This window comes from Nannospalax galili, unplaced genomic scaffold, assembly GCF_000622305.1.
Source record: "Nannospalax galili isolate Female #2095 unplaced genomic scaffold, S.galili_v1.0 scaffold1090, whole genome shotgun sequence".
Lineage (NCBI taxonomy): Eukaryota > Metazoa > Chordata > Mammalia > Rodentia > Spalacidae > Nannospalax > Nannospalax galili.
Genome location: NW_008327607.1, coordinates 21,132 through 48,239, shown reverse-complemented (window position 1 = coordinate 48,239; position 27,108 = coordinate 21,132). Strand labels below are relative to the sequence as shown.

Sequence of the window (27,108 nt, the reverse complement as noted above, 5' to 3'; positions counted from 1 at the left end):
GCCTGGTCTACATAGCAAGTTCCAGGCCAGTTGGGGCTACAAGAAGATCCTGTCTCAAAAAAAAAAAAAAAGAAAGGAAAAACCCAGGAACAAACAAGAAGCTCAGAGGAAAGCTTCTCCAATAGACTGGATCAAGAAGAGAGACTATCAGATCTCAAGACATGGGTCACTCATCAAAGAAAATGTTAAATCTAAATAACGCAGGAACAGAACATGCAATACTTCTGGGACACTGTAAAAAGGCGAAATCTATGAATCACAGGCATAGAAGGAAAAGTAACTCAGGTCAAAGGCACATAAATTATTTTAACAAAATTATAGAGGAAAATTTAACAAACCTAAGGAAAGGGATACCTATAAATGTGCAAGAGGCATACAGAACATCAAGCAGACAAGACCAGGAAAGAAACCTCCAGTACATATAATAGTCTAAACATTAAATGTACAGGACAAAGAAAAGATATTGAAAGTTGCAAGAGAAAAAGATCAAGTTTCATCAAAGACAAGCCATTAGAATAACAACTGACTTTCCAATGGAGACAAAGAAACCCAGAAGAGTTTGGACTGAAGTCCTACAAGTCATAAATGAACACAGATGCCAACCCAGACTACTATATCCAGCAAAGCTATCAGCTGTAATCAAAGGAGAAAGAAAAAGCTTCCATGATAAAAACAGATTTAAGGAACTTGTGTCCACTAAGCCAGCTCTACAGAGGATACCAGAAGGAATAGTTCAGTTAGAAGAGAAGATTAAATTCACTCAAGATGACACAAGGAATACAAAATATATAGAACAATAAACCAAAAGAGGTCTAAGAAAACAGCACCAACATAGCTGGAATTAATAAAGATTTGTCAATAATAACTTTCAATATTAGTAGGCACAATTCCCCAATGAGAAGACACAAACTAACTTGATTGGATTCGAAAACAGTATCCATCTTTTACTGCCTCAAAGAAACACACTTCACCATGAAGGACTGAGGGTAAAATGATGAAAAATAGTATTCCAAACAAATGGAACTAACAAACAAGAAGATGTAGCTATTCCAATATCTGGTAAAACAGACTTCAAAGTAAAATAATTCAGAAGAGGTAGGGAAGGGCATTTCATACTCATTAAGGAAAAATCCACCACAAGTGTATTATGATTCAAAATGCAAATGCAGGAAACACAAGGGCGCCCAATTTCATAGAAGAAACACTATTGGATCTAAAATCACTTATTGACTCCAATACAATAATAAGCGACTTCGGTATCCAGACAAAAGCTAAATAGAGAAACCCTGGAGTTGAATGACGTCATAAATCAAATGGACATAACACACATGTACAGAACATTCCACCCAAACTCCAAATAATACACTTTCCTCTCAGCAGCCCAAGGAACTTTCTCCAAAATTGAATATATATTAAGACACATTAAGGAAAGCTGAAATAACATCCTTATTCTATCTGAAAACAAAACAAAACAAAACAAAACAAAACAAAACAAAAAATAGAAACGGGAGAAAGTACATGACCTCATGGAAACTAAAGAACCTACTACTGAATAAAATTGGGCCAAGGGAAACATGAAGGAAGGAATTTTAAAATCTGAGAATTGCTTGAGTTTGCAGGGGCTTTGTCCATACTGACACTATTGCATTAGATTCATACGCGCTAGGTCCCAGGAACCTCTAAGACTGCTTCCATATGGTCATGTACCTCCTCCCCTGGCTCTTACAATCTTTCTGCCTCCTCTTCCACAATGGTCCCTGAGTCCTGGGTGGGTGAAGGTTAACATAAGAGTCCTGTCCAGGGACACACATTCTGCAGACTCTTATTCTCTCCTCTTTGGCCATTTGTGGCCTTTTGTTCATGGTCCTCTGTTTCATGAGGGAGCTTCATTGATGAGAGTTGAGAGATGCATTAGTGTCCTCGCTATGGAATAGAAATGAGGACCCAGATTGAAGTCCATGCTCTTACAGCCATCTGATTTTTGGAAAGGAGGCAAAAAGAACACATTGGAGAAAATACAGTATCTTCAACAAAGGATACTAGTCAAACAAAGTAGTGACATGTAGAAAGAAACTAGATCCCTACCTCTCACCCTGCACAAAACTCAATTCCAAATGAATCAAGGACCTCAGCATAAGCCCTGATACCCTAGATCTGATAGAAGGAAAAGTAGAGGAGATGGAGAGATGGCTCAGTGGTTAAGAGCACTGACTGCTCTTGTAGAGGACCTGGGTTCGAGTCCCAGCACCCACATGGCAGCTACAAACCGCCCTTAACTCCAGTTCCAGGGGAATCCGAAGCCCTCTTCTGACCTCCGTGGCATTGCACAACACGGGTGCACTCACACGCATGCAGACAGTACACTCATACACATTAAAAAATAAAAATAATAAATAAAATATCTTTTTAAAAAGGAGAGAAAGTAGAGAATACATTGGATCTTATAGGCACAAGAAAAGACCTTAACAGGACCTTGAAAGTTCAGGCATTAAGATCAACAATTGATAACTGAGACTTCATGAAACTAAAAAGGTTCTTTTTTTATTTTTAAATAAATAGCTTATTGAGAATTTCATACATGCATATAAGGTGTTTTGATCAAATCCGTACCCACTCCCTCCCCTCCAAGTCCTCCCATATCTCCCCCATCACTTTTTTTTCTGAGTAGCTTTTGGCTACTCTAACATTCCCACCTTTGAAGAGGTAACCTTAAAATCTTTTAAGAATTAGATAAAAGCTCCCAAATATTTTCGACATTTTTGGCCTTTGGAATGGAGTAGTTTGCTTAAGAGGCCCAAAGACATTGTGAGTTTTAGCTAAGAAACTGGCTACTTTTCTTAGGGGTCTTTTTACCCTAATTGCCTAGCAAATTCCTACCTTCTATTTTTATCACATCATCCTCTGAAGAAGTTACCTAGCTTGTGGATAGGGAATCGGGTCGCAGACCAGTTTGGCTTCTTCCATGCTGAACGGGGATGCAGGGTGAAGCAATTGGAGTACCCCTTCATTGGGTCTATCTAAAAGACTCCCAAATTGCATAACTCTTATCTCGAGGAAAAGAAAGTCTTTGAATCGTGAGTAGGAGATGTGAAGGAGAAGTAAAGGCAAGAGTAATTAGTATTACAAGTTCTAGAGAGGGAACTAGAAAAAAATCAGAACCAGGCAAATTTCAAATGTTCATATCAGACTCCATTGGAATTTCTTGACAAGGGCTTCTGAAAGCATCCCTCTATTGGGTTCCTCCTCATTTTTCTTTTGTCTTCCAAGGCTGGACTCTAGAATGATAGATTCAGGATTTGATTTCAGGTATCACTTTGATAGCTGTTGGAGTGGCTAGAATCAGTTTCAGTTCCCTCTCAAAGGCTTCTAGATAGGGGAAGAAAACAAATTTATCCATCATTTTAGAACAATATCGGGTTGTCTCCCTTAGCTACAGGTGGGCACTACAGTATTGGAGACCAAGATTTGAAGTCTTACATCTGAGCAGCACTTTCTGGTTAGGAACAAAATCATCAATGAGAAATAATTGTCTAAATAACTTTTTATATAGATTTAAGCTTAATGTCTGGGAAGTATAATCCCTTGAACTCTTAAAGAAATATACTGATGACTTTACTCTTTGGTTATACTTTCCTTTTGGGTGTCTAAGACCATACAGTTGGCCTAAATAAATCAATTTATTTTTACACTTCAGGTCATTTGAGGATCTGTTTCTCGGGAGTCACATGGGCTTGGGAGGAGCTCCTGGCTCCTTTCTTTTACCAGTTCCATTTATGTGAAGATAAGTCAAAGGTCCTGCTTGACCATGTCTGGCTTCACTTGGAAACATGAATGAGATGATGGAGCTAAAAAGGTTCTTTACAGCAAAGGACACCATTATTTCTAGTGAAGAGGCAGCCTACAGAATGGGACAAAATCTTTACCAGCTATATATCTGATAGAGGGTTAGTATCTAGAATATAAAACAAAAAACTTTAAAAACTAAATGTCAAAAACCAAACAGCCCAGAGCTGGAGGTATGGTTCAGCAATTAAGAGCACTGACTTCTCTTGTGACCCAGGTTCAATTCCCAGCACCCACATGGTGGCTAACAACCATCTCTAATTCCAGTTCCAGGGAAATCTGGCACCATCTTCCGACCTCCATGGAAATTGCACCACATGGATGCAGTTATATACAGGTAGGCAATACACTCATACACATAAAATAAAAATAAGAATATAATAATAATAATATACAGTCCAATTAAAAGTTGGGACAAAGAACTAAACAGAGTTCTCAAAAGATGAAATGACAGTGACAGAAAGTTTTTTAATGTTCAACTGCTTTAGCTATCAGGGAAATGCAAATTACAAATACTTTGAGATTTCATTTGACCCAGTTAGAATGGTTAAGATCCAGAAAACACTATATATGGGATTGCAAAGTGGTATAACTACCATGAAAATCAGTGTGGAGTTTCCTCAAAAAGCTAGAAATCCATGTACTACATGATCCAGCTATGCAACTCTTGGGCATATACCCCAAAGACTCCATATCCTACTGCAAAAATACATGCTCATCCAGGTTCATTGCTGCTCTATTCACTATATGCAGGAATTGGAAACAACTTAAATGTCTATCAGCTGATGAATGGATAATATGGTACTTTTACACAATTGAATATTATTCAGCTGTTTCTAAGAAAAACGAAATTATGAAATTCACAGGCTTGAACTAGAAACAATGATCCCAAATGAAGTAACCCAGACCCAGAAAAACAAATACCACATGCTCTCTCTCATACATGGATGCTAGCTTTGAATCTTTAGGTATGTATGTCTCAGTTGGAAAACCTGTAGAGGTCAGAAAACCTGTTAGGGGTCATGGGGAGAGCTTTCTGGGAGGGGAAAGATAATGCAATGATATAAAATGGTAAGACACAGCCGGGCGTGGTGGCTCACGCCTTTAATCCCAGCACTCGGGAGGCAGAGGCAGGCGAATTTCTGTGAGTTTAAGGCCAGCCTGGTCTACATAGTGAGTTCCAGGACAGCTGGGGCTACAGGGAGACCCTGTCTCAAAAAGACCAAAAATAAATAAATAAATGAAATTGTAAGACAATAATAATGGATTGGGAAGGGTTAAATGGGGTGTCATGTCTTTTTCATGAACTGTTCACTTTATTAATATGTACGGACCTTCTTTATCTCTTCTGATCAATTTTTGTTTAAAGTCTAATTTCTCATATATCAAAATATCTGTGCTGGTTTCTGTTTGATTTCCATTTACTTGATAGACTGACTTCCATTCTTGAACTCTTTTCTATTTTAAATATTTTTATTGATTTTTAAGAATTTCATTCAATGTGTTTTTATCATATTCCGACCCCGCCATCTGCTCTCAGATTCACTCCCACCTTCCTATCCCCCTCACCTCATGTCCTCTACTATTTTTTCCCTTCCTTTTCCAGTTGTTATTGTTACACACACCACACACACACACACATACACACACACACACACAATATGCACTGAGTCCATTTAGTGGTGCTCATGTGTATCTGCATTTAGGGCTGCCCACTTGGAATTAGAAAACCTCTCTGATAGCTAGTCCTTGGAGAAAATTGATTCTCCCTCCTTCAGCATCCATTGATTGCCTGTAGCTCTTCATCTTGAGGTTTGATCCTGTGAAACTTCCTCCATCCAACTTGGCATGTCAACTGGTTTTATCATTATGCGGATCTTGTTAAATGACCGTACTGTGGACCTTTCATTGGTGCAGCTTCCCCATCATGTCTAGAATGCGTTGTCTAGCAACAGCTATGTTATCCCCTTGGCTCTTAATCTTTCTGTTCCTGAGCTTTAGTTGTGGCGGCTTCATTGTGGATTCATCAGTTAGGGCTGGGCACCTCACAGTCACATATTCTCTGTATTTGTTCAGTTGTGAAATTTATAGCCTCTATCTGTTTCAAAAAGAAGCTTCTTTGATGAGTGATGAGAAGTACACTTGTCTGTAAATACAAGGATATGTACTTAGAATATAGTAAGACGGGCTGCAGCGATGGCTCAGGGGTTAAGAGCACTGGTTGCTCTTGCATAAGACTCAGGTTCAGTTCCCAGCACCCACATGGTGGCTAAAAACCACCTGTAACTCCAGTTCTAGGGACAGGGAATCTGACACCATCTTCTGGCCTCTTCAGGCATTTCACAGCATGGGTTCACTTATACACATGCAGACAAAAAAAATCACACATAAAATATAAAAATAAATAAGAATGTTGTAAGAAGTCGTGTTGGTCTATGGAAATAACAGAAGTTCTTCACCAGATTCTATGACCTCTCCAACCATGGGCACTTGGCTATGTTTACAGTACCACTCATGAATTCCCTCCTATTGAGCAGGTCTTAAGTCCAATTAGACTTTTTTCAATTACCCTTAAGATAAAAGTGACACAATTGCACCAATAGAGAAAATTGGCTGGGTCAGTCATTGTCATCCATAGGCTTTACAGCTAGGTTGGACCATTGATTTGTTTTCTCCCTTGACAGCTTCCAGAGTATCATCTCATACTATGAGAGCTAGTCTTCAGGGAGGAGGCTTCTAGGTCAGGTTCAGCTCAATTTCTCCAAGTTCTGCATTCAAAGTATGTTATATCTTCAGCAATAGGGTCTTATCTTCAAGCTCTGAGAGGCAAACAAGGTCTGTGGCAATAGTCTGAGATAGTTTGGGAATCTCTTGGACTACCCTGACCAACAACTCAAAGAAACATTTCCCGTGCCTGGCCCTGTGATTTTTGTTATACAGCCTTCAGCTGTACATACACACTTACACGTGTTATGTGTGCGTTTCAGTGGGCTCATTAAAACAATGTTTCCCTTTGGATTTTCATACCACATGTACATTATTTCTCTCTCTCTTCTCTCTCTCACCCTGTATAGATCTCCCTCCTCCTTCCCCATTCTTCCCCCATTTAAAGTAAGCCCTATTTCCCTATTTCTCACTTGTATTATCTCCCTCCTGAGCTCTTACTCCTCCCCCCATACATTTTACTTTTGTATTTTCCTGGCTTTTGTGGTTACATCAGGATTTGGAGCTAGAATCAACAAATGTGTTGTTTCTTATTCTGAGTCTTGGTTACTTCATGTAGTATAACAGTTTCTAGTTCTATCCATTGAACTGCAAATTTCAAGATTTCTTTTTCCTTTACCACTGAATAGAACCCCATTGTATAAATGTACCACATTTTCATTCTCCACTCATCAGCTGAGAGACATTTAGGTTGTTTCCATTTCCTAGCTATTGTGAAAAGAGCATTAATAAACATGCCTGTGCAAGTATCTTTGCAGAAGGACACTGAATCCTTTGGTTATATGCCAAGGAGTGGTATAGCTGGATCATTTGGTAAATCTATTATTAGTTTTTAAAGAGTTCTCTACACTAACTTCCATGGCTGTACCAGTGACTATGCCAGTTTGCAATCCTGCCAGCAGTGAATGAGGGTTCCCTATAATTTGTAGATTTGATCTTCTCATGGTGTCCCACAGTTCCTCCATATTCCATGCCTGTGGGTTTTTTTAAATCACATTCTTTGCCTGAGTTATCTAATTCTCCTATTGCATCTTCAAGCCTTGATACTCCATTTTCCATCTGATTAATTCTGCTGGCAGCTCTTTCCCTGTCCTTTCTAATTGCCTTATTGAGTTTTTCAAGTCTATTTTCATCCCAGCTCGAGTTGTCTTTGCTATTTCTCTTTCATGAATTCACTCTTCAAATCCTGTATTGTCTTTCTCATTTCATTTATCCGTATATTTGTATTTTCTTGAGCTTCAATCAAGTTTATTCCTATCCCCTTTGAGTTCTTTGAGGTTTTTGTTTGTGTGTTCTTTCAAGTCTTTGAATCTTTGATCATATTCAAGGTTGTTCTTTTAAGTTCTGTGTCCTGGGGTTCTCTCGGTAGTTCTCATTGTAGAGCACTTTGCTCATCGTAGGGCTGGTGGCATTTCGTGGGAACATACTATGTTGGTGTTTCATATTATTGGTGTTTTTGTGACGTAACCTGAGCAGACAGAGTTTTTGGTTGGTGGTGTGTCTGATCTGAAAGTCTAGCCTGCCTGCCTTTGCTGAGTGGAAGTTTGGTTCTCTTTTTCTTGGTGTTGTTGCTTGGTTCACTTCTGATCAGGTATGAGCTGTTAGTTGGTATGTGCTTTGGGTTCTCAATTTTGATTTCTTTATTGCACAGGAGTGGTTCCAGGCCGGTCTGGTGTGTGAGGCAGTCCATCACAGCTAAGACTGTGAGTGTGGAGATGGTGGCAGGATGGACCAGTTCTGACTATCTCACCAGACTGGTTTGGGGCACTTGAGCAGCAGGTTCTGGGCCTAGTATAGGAGAGGGAAGATGTTGATGAAATGGGTGAGGTTCTCCATCTTTGAATTCTTGACTATGTGATTTTGCTAGTGAGTGGCATTTCTTAGAGACAACAGAGAGTCAGACTTTGTTTCTCAGTCCAGTCAGCTAATTTGGGTCTGTTTATTAGTAAGTAGAGGAAGGCCACTTACATTTAATGTGATTACTGACATGTTTACAGATTTCTCTATTTTGTTGGTTGCTTTTATCATTGATTGGATAACTGCTTGCTATTTTCTTTCTTCCACTTATCATTAGGGATTTGCTAGTTTGCTGTGTTAGACGTGAAGAATTGCATTCTATCTCCTTTTTTTTTCCTAGTGTGAGTTAATATGTATTAAGTCAACTTGACTGGGTTTAGGTTCACTTAGGACACACGCCTCTAGACAGGTCTGTGATGGTGTTTTCTGAGAAGTTCAAATGAGGAAACAAGTCCGACTCAGAATGTGAGCGGTGACATCCCAGGGGCTGAGGTTGTGGACTGAATAAAATGAGAAAGGGAATGGAGCACCAGCACTGAGCTCTCTGCCTCCTACCTGCAGATGCAACGTGACCAGCCTCCTCACACTCCTGCCACTAGAGCTAAAGCTTTTCTGGCCAATGTGTCTTTGTCACTATAGTGAGCAGCAGCTCCAAACCAGGATCCAGAATAAACCCTTTCTGTCTTAAGCTGCCTTTTCCAGGTCTTTTGTCACAGCGATGAAAAGTAATAATTGATCTATTCCTCTCATTCATTCTTTCCTGCATTTTACATACGGAAACTTCTTTTCTGTGTGTCTTCCTTTAAATATCATCTATAGTGCTGACTTATAAAACTTTATTTATAACATCCCACTCTCAGGTAGCTTTTTTATTGCAACAACACAAAGCTTTATTTCTTTGTTTTCATACTGGCAAGCACTTAACTCTCCATAACAGGAAGAGCTGTGAGAATCATGGAAGAATGGGAGCCCAGTTATCCAAGCATCAGATGGTAGTCCACGTGTCTTTTCTGATTTGTCTAGAAAGAGCAGAGATAAAAGCAGATGAAAACCATGCTGGGGACATGGCTTGGGGTCCCAGGGTCACTGTGCTCTGAATCCTCCTAGGTATTCTGTTCCCAAGAAAACTGAGACGGAATTTGGGACTGAGCATCAGTGATGCTATGTAAGTCAAGTAAGAAATCATAATCTCACAATCCCTTACTTCATATTTTAAAGTGTAGTAGGAAATGCTTGGTAACTATCAGGTATGAAAATGGATGATCGTTAGTAAGTATAAGAAACCATTCAGTACTGTTTGAGGAGCTTAGAGTTCATCTTTGCAAATGTTTTCATTTCAGGAAAGCGGGATGCCCACCCATGCAACGAATAGTGCATTTTCTGAGGATAGGGCAGTCTCTGGAAACTCCCAAATAATTCAAAGCTCTGATTGCAGTGATGTCTGGAGGTACAGACAGTTCTCTGACCTATCTAAGGCAAATGGTTCCACACATGGGCTCCAGGAGGAACCCCAGAATAGCAGAGTTGGGGCTGCCTACCTAATACATAGAATCCCAGGGCTCCACACAACGCTTTTGACAGTAGTAGAAGCAGCACTTTTTATCCCCTTTGCAGCCTCTATCATATCTGCATACAGGTAAAAGGACGAAAGGGCAGGAAAGATGAAACTCTGGGCAATATCCAGGTTTTGTTGTAACTGCTGAAAAATACCACAGGGTGAGTCTCAGGCTCTGATGAACTTCTGCTTCAAGTACCAGTGCCAGCTGGTTCCATGGACTCCTCAGAGGAAATGCTCCCCTACCCAAGCAGACCCAGGGACACTTTCTTACCGTTGTTCTTGAATTTAGGCTGGGCCATGTTGCAGCAAAGAAGGATGGTCACTGTGAGTAGAGAGAGGCTGATCAGCTTCATGTCATAAGAAAGTGTAGGTGATTGGGGAGGCCAGGTATGTTTATGCCAGCTTCACAAGATGACCACCATGAAGCAGACCTGTGGTTCACAGAATAGGAGAGCAGCTTGAAGCCCTGGGAGAGATATGAATTACCCTCTAGGTGTAATGATCTAGGGCCTGCATGAGCTGTCCCTTCCTCAGGGGATTACAGGGCCGGCCCCTTCATAATCTTTGCTTCATAGAGTATAACGTGAGTCACTAAGAGAGCCTTTTCCACACCATGCATCAAGACTGGCCAGGCATTCTGACTGCATATCAAGGAAAACTGAAACCCCACCCAGCATCCCCCATCAGCATGGGTGCATTTGAATTTTACCTTCATCACATTAACATTTAAATACCACCCATGCCATCACAAAAAACTAAGGGGGAGAACGGCCTCCCAGCAATATTCTTTTTATATTTACAAAAATTGTCCATTTGTATGAAATGTGGAGCTTATGTTTAAGGTACATAACAAATAATTTATTCTTTAATTTACCTCTTTTGTGTAGCAATTTCCTCCAAGATAAAACCTTCTGTCTTAGAGGGAAACTGAGTAAACAACAGGATGTTCTAAAGGAAGGTAAATATCAGGATGTCTAAAGGGAAGTGAACAACACCATCTACTGTTCTGAGTCAAGGTAAAACATTCCATCCTTCAGGGGAAATCCACATGATCAGGAAGGAGACAACTGGATAGCTTCAGGAAGTCCCTGAAATTGATGAAATTCACTAGGTCCCTCCCTCCCCAAGCATATGTAAGCTCTAAGGACTGCTGAGAGACACAAGTTAAGCTGTGTAGAAAAAGCAGAGGCCAACCAAGCTACCCAGAAGAGGTTCAGATAAGCCCAGTTGCCTATGAAGAGACTCAACCCATCAGAGCTGCCTGGAAGAAACTCAGAACAATGGAGCTGCCTGGTAAGGAGCCTCTCCAACTTGTTGAGCTGCCTGCAGTTTGTACAGTGTACTCCATGTTTCTATGCTGGGGTGGAGTTTTGGTTTTTCATATTATTACTTTTTTCCCCTGTGATCTTGGCATGTGGATTTCTTTTGTTTGTGATGCTGGTATGAAATTCAAGCCTTCCTTTATTGAGTTGAAGTCTGATTCTGTTTGTGTTATTGCTGTGTTGGTTGTTTTCTGATTGTCTATGGTTGGTCTAGGCTTCAGGTTCTCTCTTTTGATTTTATATTGGAGGGACCAGACAACTCTAGTGTGGCTGCTCAGGAGCCACAGGAGGGTGAAGCAGCCCTGGCTAGTTAGGAGCACTTCAGAAGCCTCAGCTGGGTAGTGCCAAGGTCTAGGGAAAGGAGATGGGAGATGAAAGTGCTGGTCCCTACTAGTCAGGAGAGAAGCTTAAGCCCTGGGGCAGTGGGAGGGACTGCAGATGGTTCCAGAACAGGGAGATGGTCACGGCCCAATTTGGGAAGCTCACTGCACAGAGGCCCAAGTCAGGCACCAGTCAGGTACTCTCAGAGAAATGGGAGCTCAGAAACTAAAATGCTTCTATAAAGGACACCATGATATGAAGAGCAGTCTACAAAGTAGGAAAAAAATCTTTGCCAATCATACATCTAACAAAGGGTTGGTATCTAGAATGCACAAATAACTGAAAAAACAAAATATTAAAAAAACAAAACAACTCAACTAAAATTGGGGTAAGGAACTAAACAAAGTTCTTAAAAGATGAAATATAAACGGCTTAAAATATTTTTAATGTTCCACAAGTTTAGTCATCAGGGAAATGAAAATTAAAACTACTTTGAGATTCCATCTTACCCCAGTCAGAATGGCTAAGAACCAAAGAAGAAACAATGACAGGTGCTGGTGAGGATGGGGGAAAGGGGGAACACTTCTTCACTGTGTAAGGAGTGCAAACTGGTATAACCACTATGGAAATCAGTGTAAAAATTCCTCAAAAAGCTAGAAATCGGGGCTGAAGAGATGGCTCAGTGGTTAAGAACACTGGCTGTTCTTGCAGAAGACCGGGGTTCAAATCCCAGCACCCACATGGGAGTTAACAACTGTCCGTAACTCCTGTTCCAGGGGATCTGACAGCCTCTTCTGTCCTCCACAGACATTGCACAACACAGGCAATACACATATACACATAAAATAAAATTTTTTAAAAAGCTAGAAATCAATCTACCACGTGATCCAGCTATGCTACCATTGGGCATATACCCAAAGCATTTTATATCCTACTACAGAGATTCTTGTTCATCCATGTTCATTATTGTTCTATTCACAAAAACCAGGAAATAGAAACAACCTATTAAGTCCATCAGTTGATGAATGGGTATGTTTACACAATGGAATATTAGTCATCTGTGAAGAAAAATGAAATTATGAAATTTGTGGGTAAATGGGCGGAACTTGAAACAATCATTCTAAGTGAGATAACTCAAAACCAAATAACAAAACTAGACAAAGATCAAAAAAGAAAGAGAATTATAGGCCAATACCTCTGATGAACATAGATGCAAAAATGCTCAATAAAATATTTGGAAAAATACTGCAAGATCATATCAAAAATATTATCTACCATGATCAAGTTGGCTTCATCCCAGAGATGCAAGGATGGTTCAACAAATGTAAATCACTAAATGTAATCAAACACAAAAACAGACTCAAGGACAAAACCACATGATCATCTCATTAGAGGCATAAAAGGCCTTTGACAAAATAATGATAAAGTAATGGATAATATAGGGATAAAGGGGAAATAGCTCAACATAATAAAGGCAATATACAACAATACCACAGTCAAGATCATATTAAATAGATAAAAACTTGAAACATTTCCACTAAAATCAGAATGGGACATGGATGTCCACTCTTTCCATTCCTGTTCAATATAGTGCTTGAAGTTTTAGTTCAGCAATAAGACAAATGAAAAAGATAAAGGGGACACAAATTGGAAAGGGGAACGTCAAAGTATCCTTATTTGCAGATGATGTGATTCTATACGGACCTATACAATTTGCAGATAGTACAATTATATAACAGACCTAAAAATTACACCAGAAAACTCCTAGAGCTGATAAACTTAATCAGCAAAGTAGCAGGATACAAAATTGGCATGCAAAATTTAATAACCTTCCTATACACCAACAGTAAACATAACTGAAAAAGAAGTTAGAGAAGTGAACCCATTCGTAACAGCTTCAAAAACCTAAAATATCTTGGAATAAATCTAACCAAGGAAGTGAAAGACATGTAAAAAAAAGTTAAGACATTGAAGAAAGAAATTAAAATGGATACCAGAAGATGGAAAGACCTCCCATGTTCATAGACAGGTAGGATCAATATTATGAAAATGGACATCCTACCAAAAGCAAATTCAACACAATTCCCATTAAAATTTCAGCACAATTCTTCCCCAAAATCTCGAATTTCACATGGAAACAGAAAAAAACAGGATAGCAAAAAACAATCCTCAACAATAATAGAAATGCTGGCGGAATCACCATCACTAATGGATAAATTATACTACAGGGCTATAGTAATAAAAAACAGCATAATACTTATATAAAAACAGACACATTGATCAATGGAATAGAACTGAAGACCCAGATTTAAGTCTTCACACTCAGTCACCTTCGACAAAGGAACCAAAAATACACATCGGAGAAAAGATAGCATGTTCAACAAATGGTACTTGTCTAAGTGGATAAATACATGTAGAAGAATAAAATAAAATTCCTGTTTCTCACCATGCACAAAACTTAACTTCAAATGGATCAAAGAACTTTACATAAGATCTAATACCCTGAATCTGATAGAATATAAAGTAGGGAATATCCTGGAACTTATAGGCACAGGAAAGGACTGTCTGAACAGGAATTTTATAGCACAGGCATTAAGTCCAATAATTGACAAATGGGACCTCATGAAACTAAAAAGCTTCTGCACAGTAAAGGACACTATCTTTCAAGTAAAGAAGCAACTTACAGAATGGAACAAAATCTTTATCAGCCATACCTCTGACTGAGGGTTGGTATCTATAATATGCAAAGAGCTCATATAACTAAACATCAAAAACACAAACATCTCTCACACACTTATTCTCTGTGTGACCAGTTGTGGAACTCGGTAATAGTCTCCATCTCTTACAAAAAGAAGCTCTTTTGATGAGTAGTAAATGGTATACTTGTCTGTAAATAAAAGGATCCATATTTAGCATATAGTAAGACGTTATATGTGTCTAGGGATATGACAGAGGTAGGGTTTTCTCTAGAATCTATGACCACTCCAGCCACCTGTATTTGGCTATGTTTACAGTGCCACACATGAGTTCCCTTCCATTGAGAGGGCTTTAAGTCCAATTAGATAACTGTCAGTACTCCCAAGATAAAAGTGCCACTACTGAGCCACTATAGTTTGCTGTGCTGGTCATTGTTGTGGTTATTAGGCTTTAAAGCTAGAGTTGGGGGGCTGGAGAGAGGACTTGATGTTTAAGAGCACTGGCTGCTTGTGCAGCACCCACATGATGGCTAAAAACTGTCCATAATTCCAGTCCTGGAGTATCCAACGCCCTCTTCTGTCCTCTGCAGGCATTGCATGACACAGATGCACTTACATATATGCAGGCATAACACTCATGGGGACATAAATTAGATTCAATAGGCCTTAAAAAAATAAAGGACGTGAAATAGGTCTGGGAGTATAAGGAGGATGTGGCGGTAGAGGAGGGCGGTCTGAATATGATCAAAATACATTGTATCAAATTCTCAAAAATTCAATAAACATATTAATATATGTTTGTATGAAATGATACGCAATAGGAGCTATAAGAAACTCAATCAAATGGAAGAATGAAGCTGTGACCTCAGTGAGACAGGTTACTTGAAAACATAGTCATAGTGGAAGAAAGAGGGGAAAAAAGAAGAAAATTAATAGGATTCATGGGACAGCATGAAAAGGCAAAATGTGTCACTGGTATTCAAAAGAGAGTAGAGAAAATAATTTATTCTAAACATTTGAAGAAAAGTATTAGAAAACTTTGCAAACTGGAGGAAAGATATAAATATCCACATTCAGTAGGTCAAAGTCCTTCAATCAAATTCAACACAAATAATATTCCACTGATCAAAATTTCAAGGATTGTGGCTAGAGAAATGCCTCAGCAGTTAAGAGTACAATACCTACTCTTGCAGAGAACCTGAGTTCAGTTCCCAGCACCCACACTGGGAGGCTCACAACAGCCTGTAACTCCAGCTCCAGGAAATCTGACACCCTCTTTTGGCCCTTGCAGGCAACTGCATTCCCAGAGACGTTGCGCTGGGCAGGAGAGAGCTTGATGGGATATTTGAAGTTTTCAGAGACAGAAACATGCAACCCAAGAATACTCACGCAGCAGAACTTTCCTGCATAAATGAAGGGCAGATAAGACTCTTATCTAGAAATAAAAACAAAGGGAGATCATGTCCACCAGACCTGTTTTTGAAGAAATGCTAAAAGGAGTTTGTCAAGCTGAATGTAACAAAAATGCAACCAATGAGTTACTGACAACATCTGATGCTTTAGAGGTAAGTTGAAAGTGCAAGGCTAATAAAAATGAGAACACTGAGGGGCTGGAGAGATGGCTTAGGGGTTAAGAACACTGACTACCCTTACAGAGGACCTGGGTTCAATTCCCAGCATCCACATGGTGGCATAAAAGCTGTCTATAACTACAGTTCCAGGGGATCCGATGCCCTCTTCTGACCTCCACAGGCACTGCATGACACAGGTGCACTTACACACATGCTTTCAATACATTCATACATGAAAAATAAAAATAATAAAATATTTTTTAAATGTTTTAAAGAAACGAGAGCACTGAGGTGGCTATAATAACGTCACATGACATAGACTAACTCCCGAGTTGTGAGGCACAGTAACAATGCATAGATTGTTAAGATCGGTTGATGAAGATGTGTTAGAAGGATGTATACAGCTGTTGTTGTCAGTAGAAACCCAGGGAAATGAAGAATGTCTGGACTGAACAGAGGAGCAGGCAGTGGAGTCTTGAACAGCTAGACAAGACATCTATATACACAGGACCTGAACAGTGCTATTAATCAGACACCCCTGAGTCATATACAGAATACTCCAAAATATTATGATTGATCAATATGTTTTTCTCATGTTCATATAGAGCAGTCTCCAGGAGAGACCACACGAGACCATCAAGCAAGTTCTATACATATACAAATACTGAAATCATAAAGGTATCAATAACAAGAGGAATAGAATTTAATAAGTAGATAGAATTAACATACTTTCAAACAATAAGTTGGTCAAAAACATAATTGAAAAGAGAAAACAATTTGTAAGTTCTGAAATGCAAGTACCATACACCAAAACTGTAGGATATGGCAAAATCATTTTTAGAGGAAAGTTTGTGTTTGTAAAGACCTACTTTAAGAGAGCTCGACTCACGGAACACAGCAAAACAAGGGGGTAGAGAGAAAACTACTGCATCCCTCAACTCTCACCAATGAAGCTTCCTTATACAACAGTGTGATGCACACAGAAGGCCACAACTGGCCAAGTTTTAAAAAATAAGAGACTGCAGAGTGTGTGTCCTTATATAGGACTCCTATATGGAACCTTACCCACCTGTGGCTAAAGGATCATTGCAGAAGAGGGGATGGAAAGATTGTAAGAGCCAGGGCTAGTTCATGAACACATGAACCAACAGAGGCTTTCAGGCCACTGGAAGCTTGCACATATGACCTTGTGGCAATAGTGGCATCAAGCACAGGACCCATGCCAACTTAATTAAACAAGGGCCCAGAGGGGAGGAGAGAAATGGGTGGTGGGCCAACCCTAGACTGAGAACTATTGGAGACTGATTGATGCTAGATGAGGAAGAGTATGCCTTACTTACGATCTCTCTAGATGGGCTGACTAGACTGTGGTGGATGAATTTACACCGAAGGACATCTGAGTACAAATACTTGACTGGATGGAACTTAACGTGTATGGCAGAACACATGAGGTCCAGTGGGGGGATGAGGGTGCACGGATAACGAGGGAGCCTAAATTTGATTAAGAACTGTTGTATAACATTACAAAAGCTCAATAAATTAAAAAAAGAGAGAATCGATGACTGGAGAGACAATCAGTAGTTAGGAGCATGCTCTTGCATAGAAGCTGAGTTTGGTTCCCAGCACCCATATCAGGCAGCTCACAACCATCTGTAACTGCAACTCCACAAGATCTGACATCCTCTTCCTGCCTCTGAAGACACATGAATACAAACACAGGAACACACACACACACACACACACACACACACACACACGCACATTCAGTAGTGATGTGAGCTGAGACTCAATCCCATAGGGAGGGGCTGTGTGTTCCCATCTGACATAAAGTGGGGCGAGAAGCTCAGGCCACAGGTGCTGGCCTGGCGTCCAGTGCTATAATCGTCAGCTTGATGCTGGGTTCTTACTGCGGAGGAATCAGTACTGGAATCTAAAGTGAAGTCCTATGATTATTTCCCTCCTTCTCAAGAGCAGATGCTATCTTACTATGCTTAGAGAGGGGTGTAAAGTAAAACTGCCTTTCAACTCTCCTCATAGGTCATAGCCAGATGGTGTTATGTCTCACCTGGTTTGCGTAGGTCTTATGAAGATATTTTCATATGTCAACAGTTGGCCAAAAATGCCCTCTTACCTCTTTTAGCATCTTGCCCATAATTTCCTTTAATTCTTTTATTGTAGTTACATAGATCACATAAGATATTTCTACAGAACTCCGTTGTCTGGCATACCCAAAAGATTTTCTATTGGTTGATTCCTCTATGCTGCTGAGCTACATCTCTTGTTTCCTTACATATACCACCCTTTTTTCAACAAAATTGGACTTGTCACATAATAGAATGTACTAAAAATCAGTTTTGCACCGCAGACTTTGTTTGGGTAGATTTGTTGCCATCTTCCTTCTTGTACTTAGGAAACTTTCCTAGGTTAACTGTAAGATTGGCATTATTTCTCATGCGCATCCACTGAAGTCTGTATTGAGCTGATGGTTGGGCAGAGATTACTTTAACTGTATGAACCCGTCAGTCTCCTGGACTTTTCAAGGGATTGGTATGTCTGTGAGCATGAGTGTGTGCCGACACAGAGTGTAAAATTCAGTCAGCAGCCAGCTAAAACAACCTTCTCAGTTCTTTCCTTACCGTATACACGGCAATGGCCAAATGGATATGTACGGCCTTCTCCTTTCCCACGAATATAAAATTTGTCCCCAAAAGTCAAGGTATCTCATCTCCCACTTATTTTTCTTGTTCATTTGAATTAGTCTCACAGTCTCAATCTAAAGAACAGAAAGTTTCAGAAAACTTTCCCAGACACAGTATTATCTGCGCAGAGCAATATCTGAAGTATGTGAAATAAATATGCTCTTTAAGAAAGGAACTCCTTAGGAAACATTCATACAATAGAAATAATGCTGATTGTCAGGTTTGGAGCTTTTGTGGACACAAAGAGGAAACTTCTCTTCCTTAAAGTGCTCTTTAGGTTTCTGATTTTCACAGCTGCTGTAGTAAAAGCTACACAACAGACTTCAAGCCTCTCTAGATAGAAAATGCAAGTCCATTGCCACAAGGCTCTCTGTTCCTGCAGAATTTCACCCGCTGTTTTCATCTATGGACACCTACGGCTTGTTACAAGAATTTGTTGAGGCCCAGTGCTCTTTTTTAATTTTTTTTTATTTTATGTGTATGAATGCATTGCCTGCATGTATGTGAGTGCACCCATGTTGTACAATGCCTGCAGAAGTCAGAAGAGGGTGTCAAATCCCCTGGAACTGGAGTTCCAGATGGTTGTTAGCTGCCGTGTGGTGCTGGGAATCGAACCCAAGTCCTCTGAAGAGCAGCCAGTGCTCCTAATCACTGAGCCATCTCTCCAGCCCCTGCCAATGTTCCTGAATGGCTGTTTTTGACAAGAATCATTAGTGTTCTCATAACTTTAACAAAAGAGCAGCTTTTGTTCCCCCATTGTGCAACTGCTTCCCTGTGTTGTACAGTACTTGTACACACTCATTAACAAATTAAAAAGTTCATTCTCTTCCATTATTATTTGCTATCATAAATAGCTTAATGACTTCTTTACATATTCTACACCTGATAGAGAAATAATCATGATTTCCCCCATAACCTATTAATGAGTATTGGAATGTTAACCGACTATGCATTGCTGAAATAAACTCCTCTTGTTGGCGATGTGTCAGTATTTTATACACAACAAAATTCACTTAGGTAATTATTGTTCACAATTTTTTACTTATGGTAAAAGTTTCATTTCTTGTAATGTCCTTGTTCTATTTTGGCATCATAAATTACAATGACTGCCAAACTGTGTCAAAAGCAGAAAAGTCTGTGTCAGTGTGTGGGCTTGTAGCAACATGAAACATCCTGAAAAATAAATTGAAAACACTTTAAAATATTGACATGATAACCAGGTAGAAAATGATTTTTCTAAATGTTAATTATGACTCAGTGAGGCCAGGCTAGCCCAAAGATAGAAAAGAGCATCACAGATACACGGGAAAAGTTATACAGCTCGCACTAGAAAGAGAAGAGTTGGTCGACAGAGTAGCTGCTCCTGAGTGTCCGTCTTATATCAGGTTACAGTACTACCGCGTGCAATAACAGAGTTGATGGTTTGTTTGGTTGGTTTGCCATTGCTTACAGAGGTTTTCTTCTTCAGCAACTAAGCAAGTAGAAACAACCACACTTTACATGCAAGAGTACAGGAAGAGGGGTGAGAGAAATGACTCAGAGGTTAAGAGCACTGACTGCTCTTGCAGAGGGCTCAGGTTTTATTCCCAGCACCCACATGGCATCTAACAACTGTCCGTAACTCCAGTTCCAGGGGAATCCAATGCCCTTTTCTCACCTCCACAGGCTTTGTATGACATGGTGCACTTACATATATACAGACAATATACTCATATACATAAAATAAAATATAATTTTTAAAAAAAATTATCGAATTCTTGTGTATTTCATACAGAAAATCATCTTTATACCCCCCTCCCCTTTGGCACCCACCTATACACCCCCCACTGGAGTTCATACATCCTGTTGTTTGTGTTAAGGCCTATCATGTAAAGTTAGTGTCCCCAGATGTCCCACAGTGCAAGTTCATCCACAGGGGTTCAGTTAGCCTATCTAGAGTCCTCCCCTTCAAGACGATCAGCTCTTCCTCACCCAGCAGTAATCAGCTGCCAATAATTCTTCAAATAAGATTAGGGCCTGCTGTTCAGTTCCACAGTTCTATTCTGGGTTTTTTGCCTGCTTAAGTTTGCATGGGCCTTGTGCATGCTGACACCATTGCTGTAGATTTGCATGAGAAGGGTCCCAGGCGCCTGTAGGACCATTTCTGTATGGTCAGGCACCTCCTCCCTGGTCCTTACAATCTTTCCGCAATGGTCCCTGAGCCCTGGGTGGGTGGAATTCAATATAGGAGTCCTGTCAATGACCCACATGCTGCAGACTCTTGGTCTGCCATTTGTGACCGTTTGTGTACCTGGGCCTCTGTTGCATGAGGGAGCTCCCATTGATGAGAGTTGAAAGATGCATCAGTGTTTTATGTTCCGTGAGTCTTAGGTGTAGAGGTTGCGTCCAAATATGCCACTTAGACTTGGGCAAGTCACAGACAATCTCTAATCGTGACCAGTTGTGGAACTCTATAATTATCTCTGACTCATGAAAAAGAAGCTTCCTTTGATGGGTGATGACTAGAATATTTGTCTATAAATTTAAGGATCCACATTTTGTACATAGTAAAATTACATTTGTCTAGGGATGTGAGCCTTGGAGTTTTCTCTAAGATCCATGGCCTCTCCCAGTTTTGTGTATTTGGCTATGTTTACAGTACTACACAAGAGTTTCATCCTACTGAGTGGTCCTTAAGTTCAACTAGGTAGCTTGATCACCTCCAAGATAAAAGTGCCACTACTGCACCAATGTCATTTGCTGTACTGGCCATTGATGTGGTTTTTAGGCTTCGAAGCTGGGGTTGGACCACCGATTGATGTTCTCCCTTAGCAGCTTGAGTGGTGCTCTCCAAAGCTCTGAGTGCTACCCTTCAGGGGAGGAGGCTTCCAGGTCAGTTCCAGCTCTGTTGCTCCAAATCCTGTGTCCAAACTGTGCCCTGCCTTCAGCAATAGGGTCTTACCATTAAGTTCTGGGAGGCAATCAAGGACTGTGACAATAGCCTGTGTAATTCTGGGAGTCTCTTGGACTACTCTGGCCAACAACTCAAAGGAAGGTTTCTCCTGTCTGGCAGTGTTTCTTGTTATGGAGTCTTCAGCTGTACTCACAGCCCTCACTCCTTTTCAAATGGTTAAGAGCACTGACTGCTCTTTTGCAATAGTCAAAGTCTAGTAAAAAGTTCCACAACTGGTCACACACAGAAGAATGAGTGCCTGTGAGATGCCAACCCTAAGTGACAGAGTGACGTATGATTCCCTCTGTTTTTTTTTTTTTAATACTAGTTAGGCATTATTTATCTCTCTTTTCTCTCTCCCTGTCTAATCCCCTCTCCCCACCTTCCCCTTTTAAGTGTCCCCATTTTCCCCATTTCTCCCTGCTAATTCATGTCTGCTATGGTCCCACCTCTCTTGAACTCCTTCTTCCTCTTTATCCCCATAGTTCCTTGTAAACCCATCCCTCTTCCCCCTCCCATTTAACTACCCCCATTTCACACATTTCTCCCTTAATAACACCTGTCTTGTACGGTTCTCTCTTGGGTTCCTTCTTTCCCTTTATCTCCCTGGTTCCCTTCCATTTTCCTGGTTCCTGAAGTAACATCAGGATATATACTCACTTACTAGGATTTGGTACTACGATCCACCAATGAGGGAGAACATATGTCTTTTGTTTTTCTGAGTCTGTGTTACTTCACTTAGTGTAACAGTTTCTAGATCCATCCATTTACCTGCAAATTTCATTATTTCATCTTTCTGTACTGCTGAGTAGAACTCCATTGTGTAAATATACCACATTTTTGTTAACCACTCATCAGTTGAGGCACACTTAGGTTGTTTCAAGCTCTTGGCTATTGTGAAAAGAGCAGCAACAAATATGGTTGTACAAGTGTCTTTGCAAAAGGATGAATCCTTTGGATATATGCCAAGGAGTTATATAACTGGGTCATATGGTAGGTTCATTTTTAGATTTTTTTTTTTTTTTGGTCTTTTTGAGACAGGTCTCCCCGTAGCCCCAGCTGGCCTGGAACTCACTATATAGGCCAGGCTGCCTTGAACTCACAGAGATCTGCCTGCCTCTGCCTCCTGAGTGCTGGGACTAAAGGCGTGCACCACCATGCCCAGCTCTCATTTTTAGATTTTTAAGAGTTCTCCACACTGCTTTCCATAGTGGTTGCAGGAGTTTGCCATCCCACCAGCAGTGAATGAGCGGTCCCCTTTCTCCACATCCTCACCAGCATTTGGTATCATCTGTTCTCTTGATCTTAGCAGTCTGACTGGGGTAAGATGAAATTTTAAGGTGTTTTTAATTTTCATTTCCCTAATTACTAATGGTGTTGAACACTTTTTAAGCTGTTTCTTAACCATCTTTATTTCCTCTTTTGAAAACTCTCTGTTTAGATCTTTAGCCCATCTTTTAATTGGATCATTTGTTTTCTTGATTCTTTGTTTTTGTGAGTTCTTTATATATTCTGCATGTTAAACCTCTGTCAGATATGTCACTGGTGAAGAATTTTTTCCAGCTCTGGATTTTCTCTTAATTTCCTTGATTGTTTCTTTTGCTACACAGAAGCTTTTTAGTTTAATGAGGTCCCACTTGTTGATCCTTGACCTTAATTTCTGAGCAACTGGTGTCTGATTTAGAAAGTCTTTTCCTACACCTATATCTTGTAAGTTACCGCCAACGTTTTCTTCAAGCAGTTTGAGAGTTTCCAGTTTCACTTTGAGGTCTTGGATCCATTTGGAGTTGACTTTTGTGCAAGGTGAAAGATAAGGATCTAGTTTCATTCTTCTACAGGTGGAGAACCATTTGTTGAAGATGCTGTCTTTCCTCCATTGTGTGTTCTTGGCACCTTTGTCAAATATCAGGTGGCCGAAATTGCATGCACTCATGTTTGGGTCTTCTATTCTGCTCCATTGATCTATGTGTCTATTTTTGTGCCAGTACCATGCTGTTTTTATGACTATAACCCTGTAGTAAAGTTTGAGATCTGGTATAGTAATTGCCCAGCATTGCTCTTTGTGTTCAGGGTCGCTTTGGCTATCCAGGATCTTTTGTTCTTTCATATAAATTTAAGGATTTTTTTCTAATTCTGTGAAGTATGTCATGGGGATTTTGACTGGGGTTGCATTGATTTTGGTAAGATGGTCATTTTCATGATATTAATTCTTCCAATCTATGAGCATGGGAGGTCCTTCCATCTTCTGGTGTCTTCCTCAATCCCTTTCTTTAAAGACTTAAAATTTTCATTGTAGAGATCTTAATTGTCTTTGGTCAGGTTTATTCCAAGATATTTTTTGAGGCTATCGTGAAAGGGAGTGTTTCCATGTACTCGTTCTCTGATTGCTTGTTATTGGTATATAGAAAGGCTACGGATTTTTTTTGGTCTTTTTGAGACAGGGTCTCCCTGTAGCCCCAGCTGTCCTGGAACTCACTATGTAGACCAGGCTGGCCTCGAACTCACAAAGATCCGCCTGCCTCTGCCTCCCAAGTGCTGGGATTAAAGGTGTGTACCACCACGCCTGGCCCGGCTACTGATTTTTGTAATTTTGTACCCTGCCTCTTTACTGAAAGTGTTGATCAGTTCTAGTTTTCTGGTGGAATTTTGGGGATCTCTTATAGTATTATATCATCTGCAAAAAGTGATGATTTGAGCTCCTTTTCCAATTTGTACTCCTTTAATTTCATTCTCTTGTCTTATTGCTCTAGCAAGAGTTTCAAGCACTATGTTTATAAAAAAGAAATGGAGATAGTGGGCATCCTTGTCTGGTTCCTGATTTTAATGGAAATGCTTCCAGTTATTTTTTTCCATTTAGAATGATGTTGGCTGTGGGCTTGTTGTATATAGCTTTAATTATGTTGTGGTATGTTCCCTCCAGTCCAATTGCCTTTAGGACTTTTACCATGAATGCATGCTGAATTTTGTCAAAGGCCTTTTCTGCATCTATTGAGATGATCATATAATTTTCGTCTTTGAGTCCATTTATATGATTTATGTTTATTGACGTCTGTATATTGAACCATCCCTGCATCTCTGGAATAAAGCCTACTTGGTTATGGTGGATGATCTTTTTGATGTGTGTCTGCATGCTGTTTGCCAAGTATTTTCTTGAGAATTTTTGCATCTATGTTCATTAAGGATATGGGTCTATAGTTTTTGGGTTTGTTTTGTTCTGTTTTTGGTTATGTCTTTACCTGGTTTGGGTATTAGAGTGACGCTGACTTCATAGAAGGAATTTGGGAGTTCTTCCCCTGCTTCTATTTTTTGAATAATATAGGTATTATTGGTTGCAAATCTTCATTAAATGTCTGGTAGAATTCTGCTTTAAATTGATCTGGGCCTAGGCTATTTTTTAGTTGGGAGGTTTTGTATTACTGTTTCAATTTCCTTATATGTTATGGGTCTGTTTAAACTGTTGATCTCTTCTTGGTTTAGCTTTGGTGGTGCCCATGATTTTAAATATCCATCCATTTCTTTTAGGTTTTCAAATTTAATAGCATATAGGTTTTTAAAGTATTACCTTATAATGTTCTGGATCTTTTGGGTGTCTGTTGTGATGTTTTCCATTTCATATGTGGTTGGTTTGGATTTGCCCTTTCTTTCTTTTGGTTAACTGGGCTAAGGGTCTGTCTATCTAGTTTAGCTTTTCGAAGACCCAGCTCTTAGATTCATTGATTCTTTGTATTGTTTTGTTTCTAGTTCATTAATTTGTGCTCTGATTTTTGTTATTTCTTCTCATCTGCTTGGTTTAGATTTCATTTGTCCTTGCCTTTCCAGAGTCTTGAGTTGCAATACTAAGTCATTTATTTGTGCTCTTTCTGATTTTTTAATGTAGGCAGTTAGAGCTATAAACTTCCCTCTTAGGACTGCTTTTAAAGTGTCCCAGAAGTTTTGTTGTGTTGTATTGTTCTTTTTTGTTGAATTCCAGGAATACTTTTCTTTCTTTCTTAATTTCTCCTTTGACTCACTCATCATTCAGGAGTGTGTTGTTTACATGAGTTCATGTGATTACTAGGGCTTCTTCTGGTGTTGATTTAAGTTTTATTGTGTTGTGGTCTGATAGAATGTGTGAAATCATTTCAATTTTTTGTATTTGTTGATGTTTGTTTTATACACTAGTATGTGATAAATTATTTGAAAGTTCCATGGGGTGCTGAATAGAAAGTATATTCTTCAGTGCTTGGGTGGAATATTCGGAAGATGTCTGTCAGGTTTTACAATCTGGTCAATACCATTAACCTGAAATTCTTCTCCTTTCTCTATGCCTATGATGCATAGATTTGGTCTTTTCACATTGTCCCACATTTCCTGCATATTCCATTCCTGTTCTTTTCTTTTAATTTTTCATAATCTTTGCTTGAGTGGCCCAATTCTTCAGCTTTACCTTTCAGTGTTGATCTTCTGTTTTCCATTTCATGTCAATGAAAGCCTCCTATCAGTGAGGATTTCTGTTGTTTCAAATTGCTTTATTGAGTTTTTTACTTCATTTAGGCCTGAGTTTTCTTCAGTATTTCCTTTTCTTTTGTGAATTCAGTCAGAATTTTAGCCCCGTCTTCTTTTAGTTCTTTGATTTGTTTGTGTGTTCTTTAAATTCGCTGAATTCCTTGATCATGTTTATAATTGTTCTTTCAAATTCTGTGCCCTGGATTATCTCTAGGTGGTTCTCCTTGTAGAGCTCTTCTATAGGACTGGGGGAGTTTGGTGGGAACATACTTAGTTTTCCATATAACTATTTTTCCATTGCAATTTTGGCATGTGGATTTCTTTTGTTGTTTGTGATTCTGGTATGAAACACAAGCCTTCCTTTGTTAGTTGAAGTCTGCTTCTGTTTGTATTATTGGTGTGTCTTGGTTGTTTTTTTTATTGGGTATGTAAAGCTGGTTGGTCTAGGTTCTCTGAGAGTTTGTATTGGAGGGAACTGATGTCTTCAGATCAGCTACTGAGGAGCTCCCACAGAGGCCCAAGTCAGGTTCCAGTCAGGTACACTTAGGCTTCCTTCCAATGTCTAGACCCCTACTAGCCAGCACTCACAGCACAATCTGGGAAGTTAACTAAGGGGAGGCCTGATTTAGGCACTCTCAGGCAGTCTGCTAAAGTCTCAGCCCCTACTGTAAGGCAGAGAGGTCTAGCCCTGGTGAAGTGGGAGGGGCCTCACATGGCCCCAGTTAGGGGGCTGAGCAGGGTGGGATTTGGGGAAGCTTACCACCACAGGGAGGATGGATCCAAGCACTCTCAGGCACTCTGCTGAAGTCTGGGCTCCTACTGTAGGGCAGAGAGGTCTGTAAATAATTAAAAAAAAAAAAAAAAAAAAACAAAGAAAAAGAAAAAAAAAAAAAAAAAAAAAAGAACAAATTTTAAAAAAAAGTACAGGAAGAGCTCTGATGGTTATTTGTTCTGAGGCTCACATTCTAAAATAACCTCATTTGAAATTTTTTACATTATCAACAATATTTTATACATTCATAGAGACATTAAAGGAAGAAATTAATTATATCTGGGTTTGATGCACAACTGTAATCCCAGCCCTCGGGAGGCAGTCAAGTCTGAGTTCCAGGCCAGGGTGGGTCACTTAGGTGTGTCTCCAAAAGATACCAGACAGGAGA

At 39.8% G+C, this 27,108-nt stretch overlaps 1 protein-coding gene across 1 annotated transcript; it reads right to left on the bottom strand.

Annotated features, from left to right (window-relative positions):
• Positions 1–9,359: 9,359 nt before the first annotated feature.
• Positions 9,360–26,769, bottom strand: LOC103735244 (WAP four-disulfide core domain protein 15B-like). Its single transcript, XM_008834456.2, has 4 exons — positions 26,709–26,769; positions 10,194–10,353; positions 9,903–10,063; positions 9,360–9,383 (listed from the first exon to the last, which is right to left on the bottom strand). Exons 2-3 carry the CDS (start codon positions 10,273–10,275, stop codon positions 9,903–9,905), a joined length of 243 nt encoding a protein of 80 aa, XP_008832678.1. The 5' UTR covers positions 10,276–10,353; positions 26,709–26,769; the 3' UTR covers positions 9,360–9,383.
• Positions 26,770–27,108: the final 339 nt, after the last annotated feature.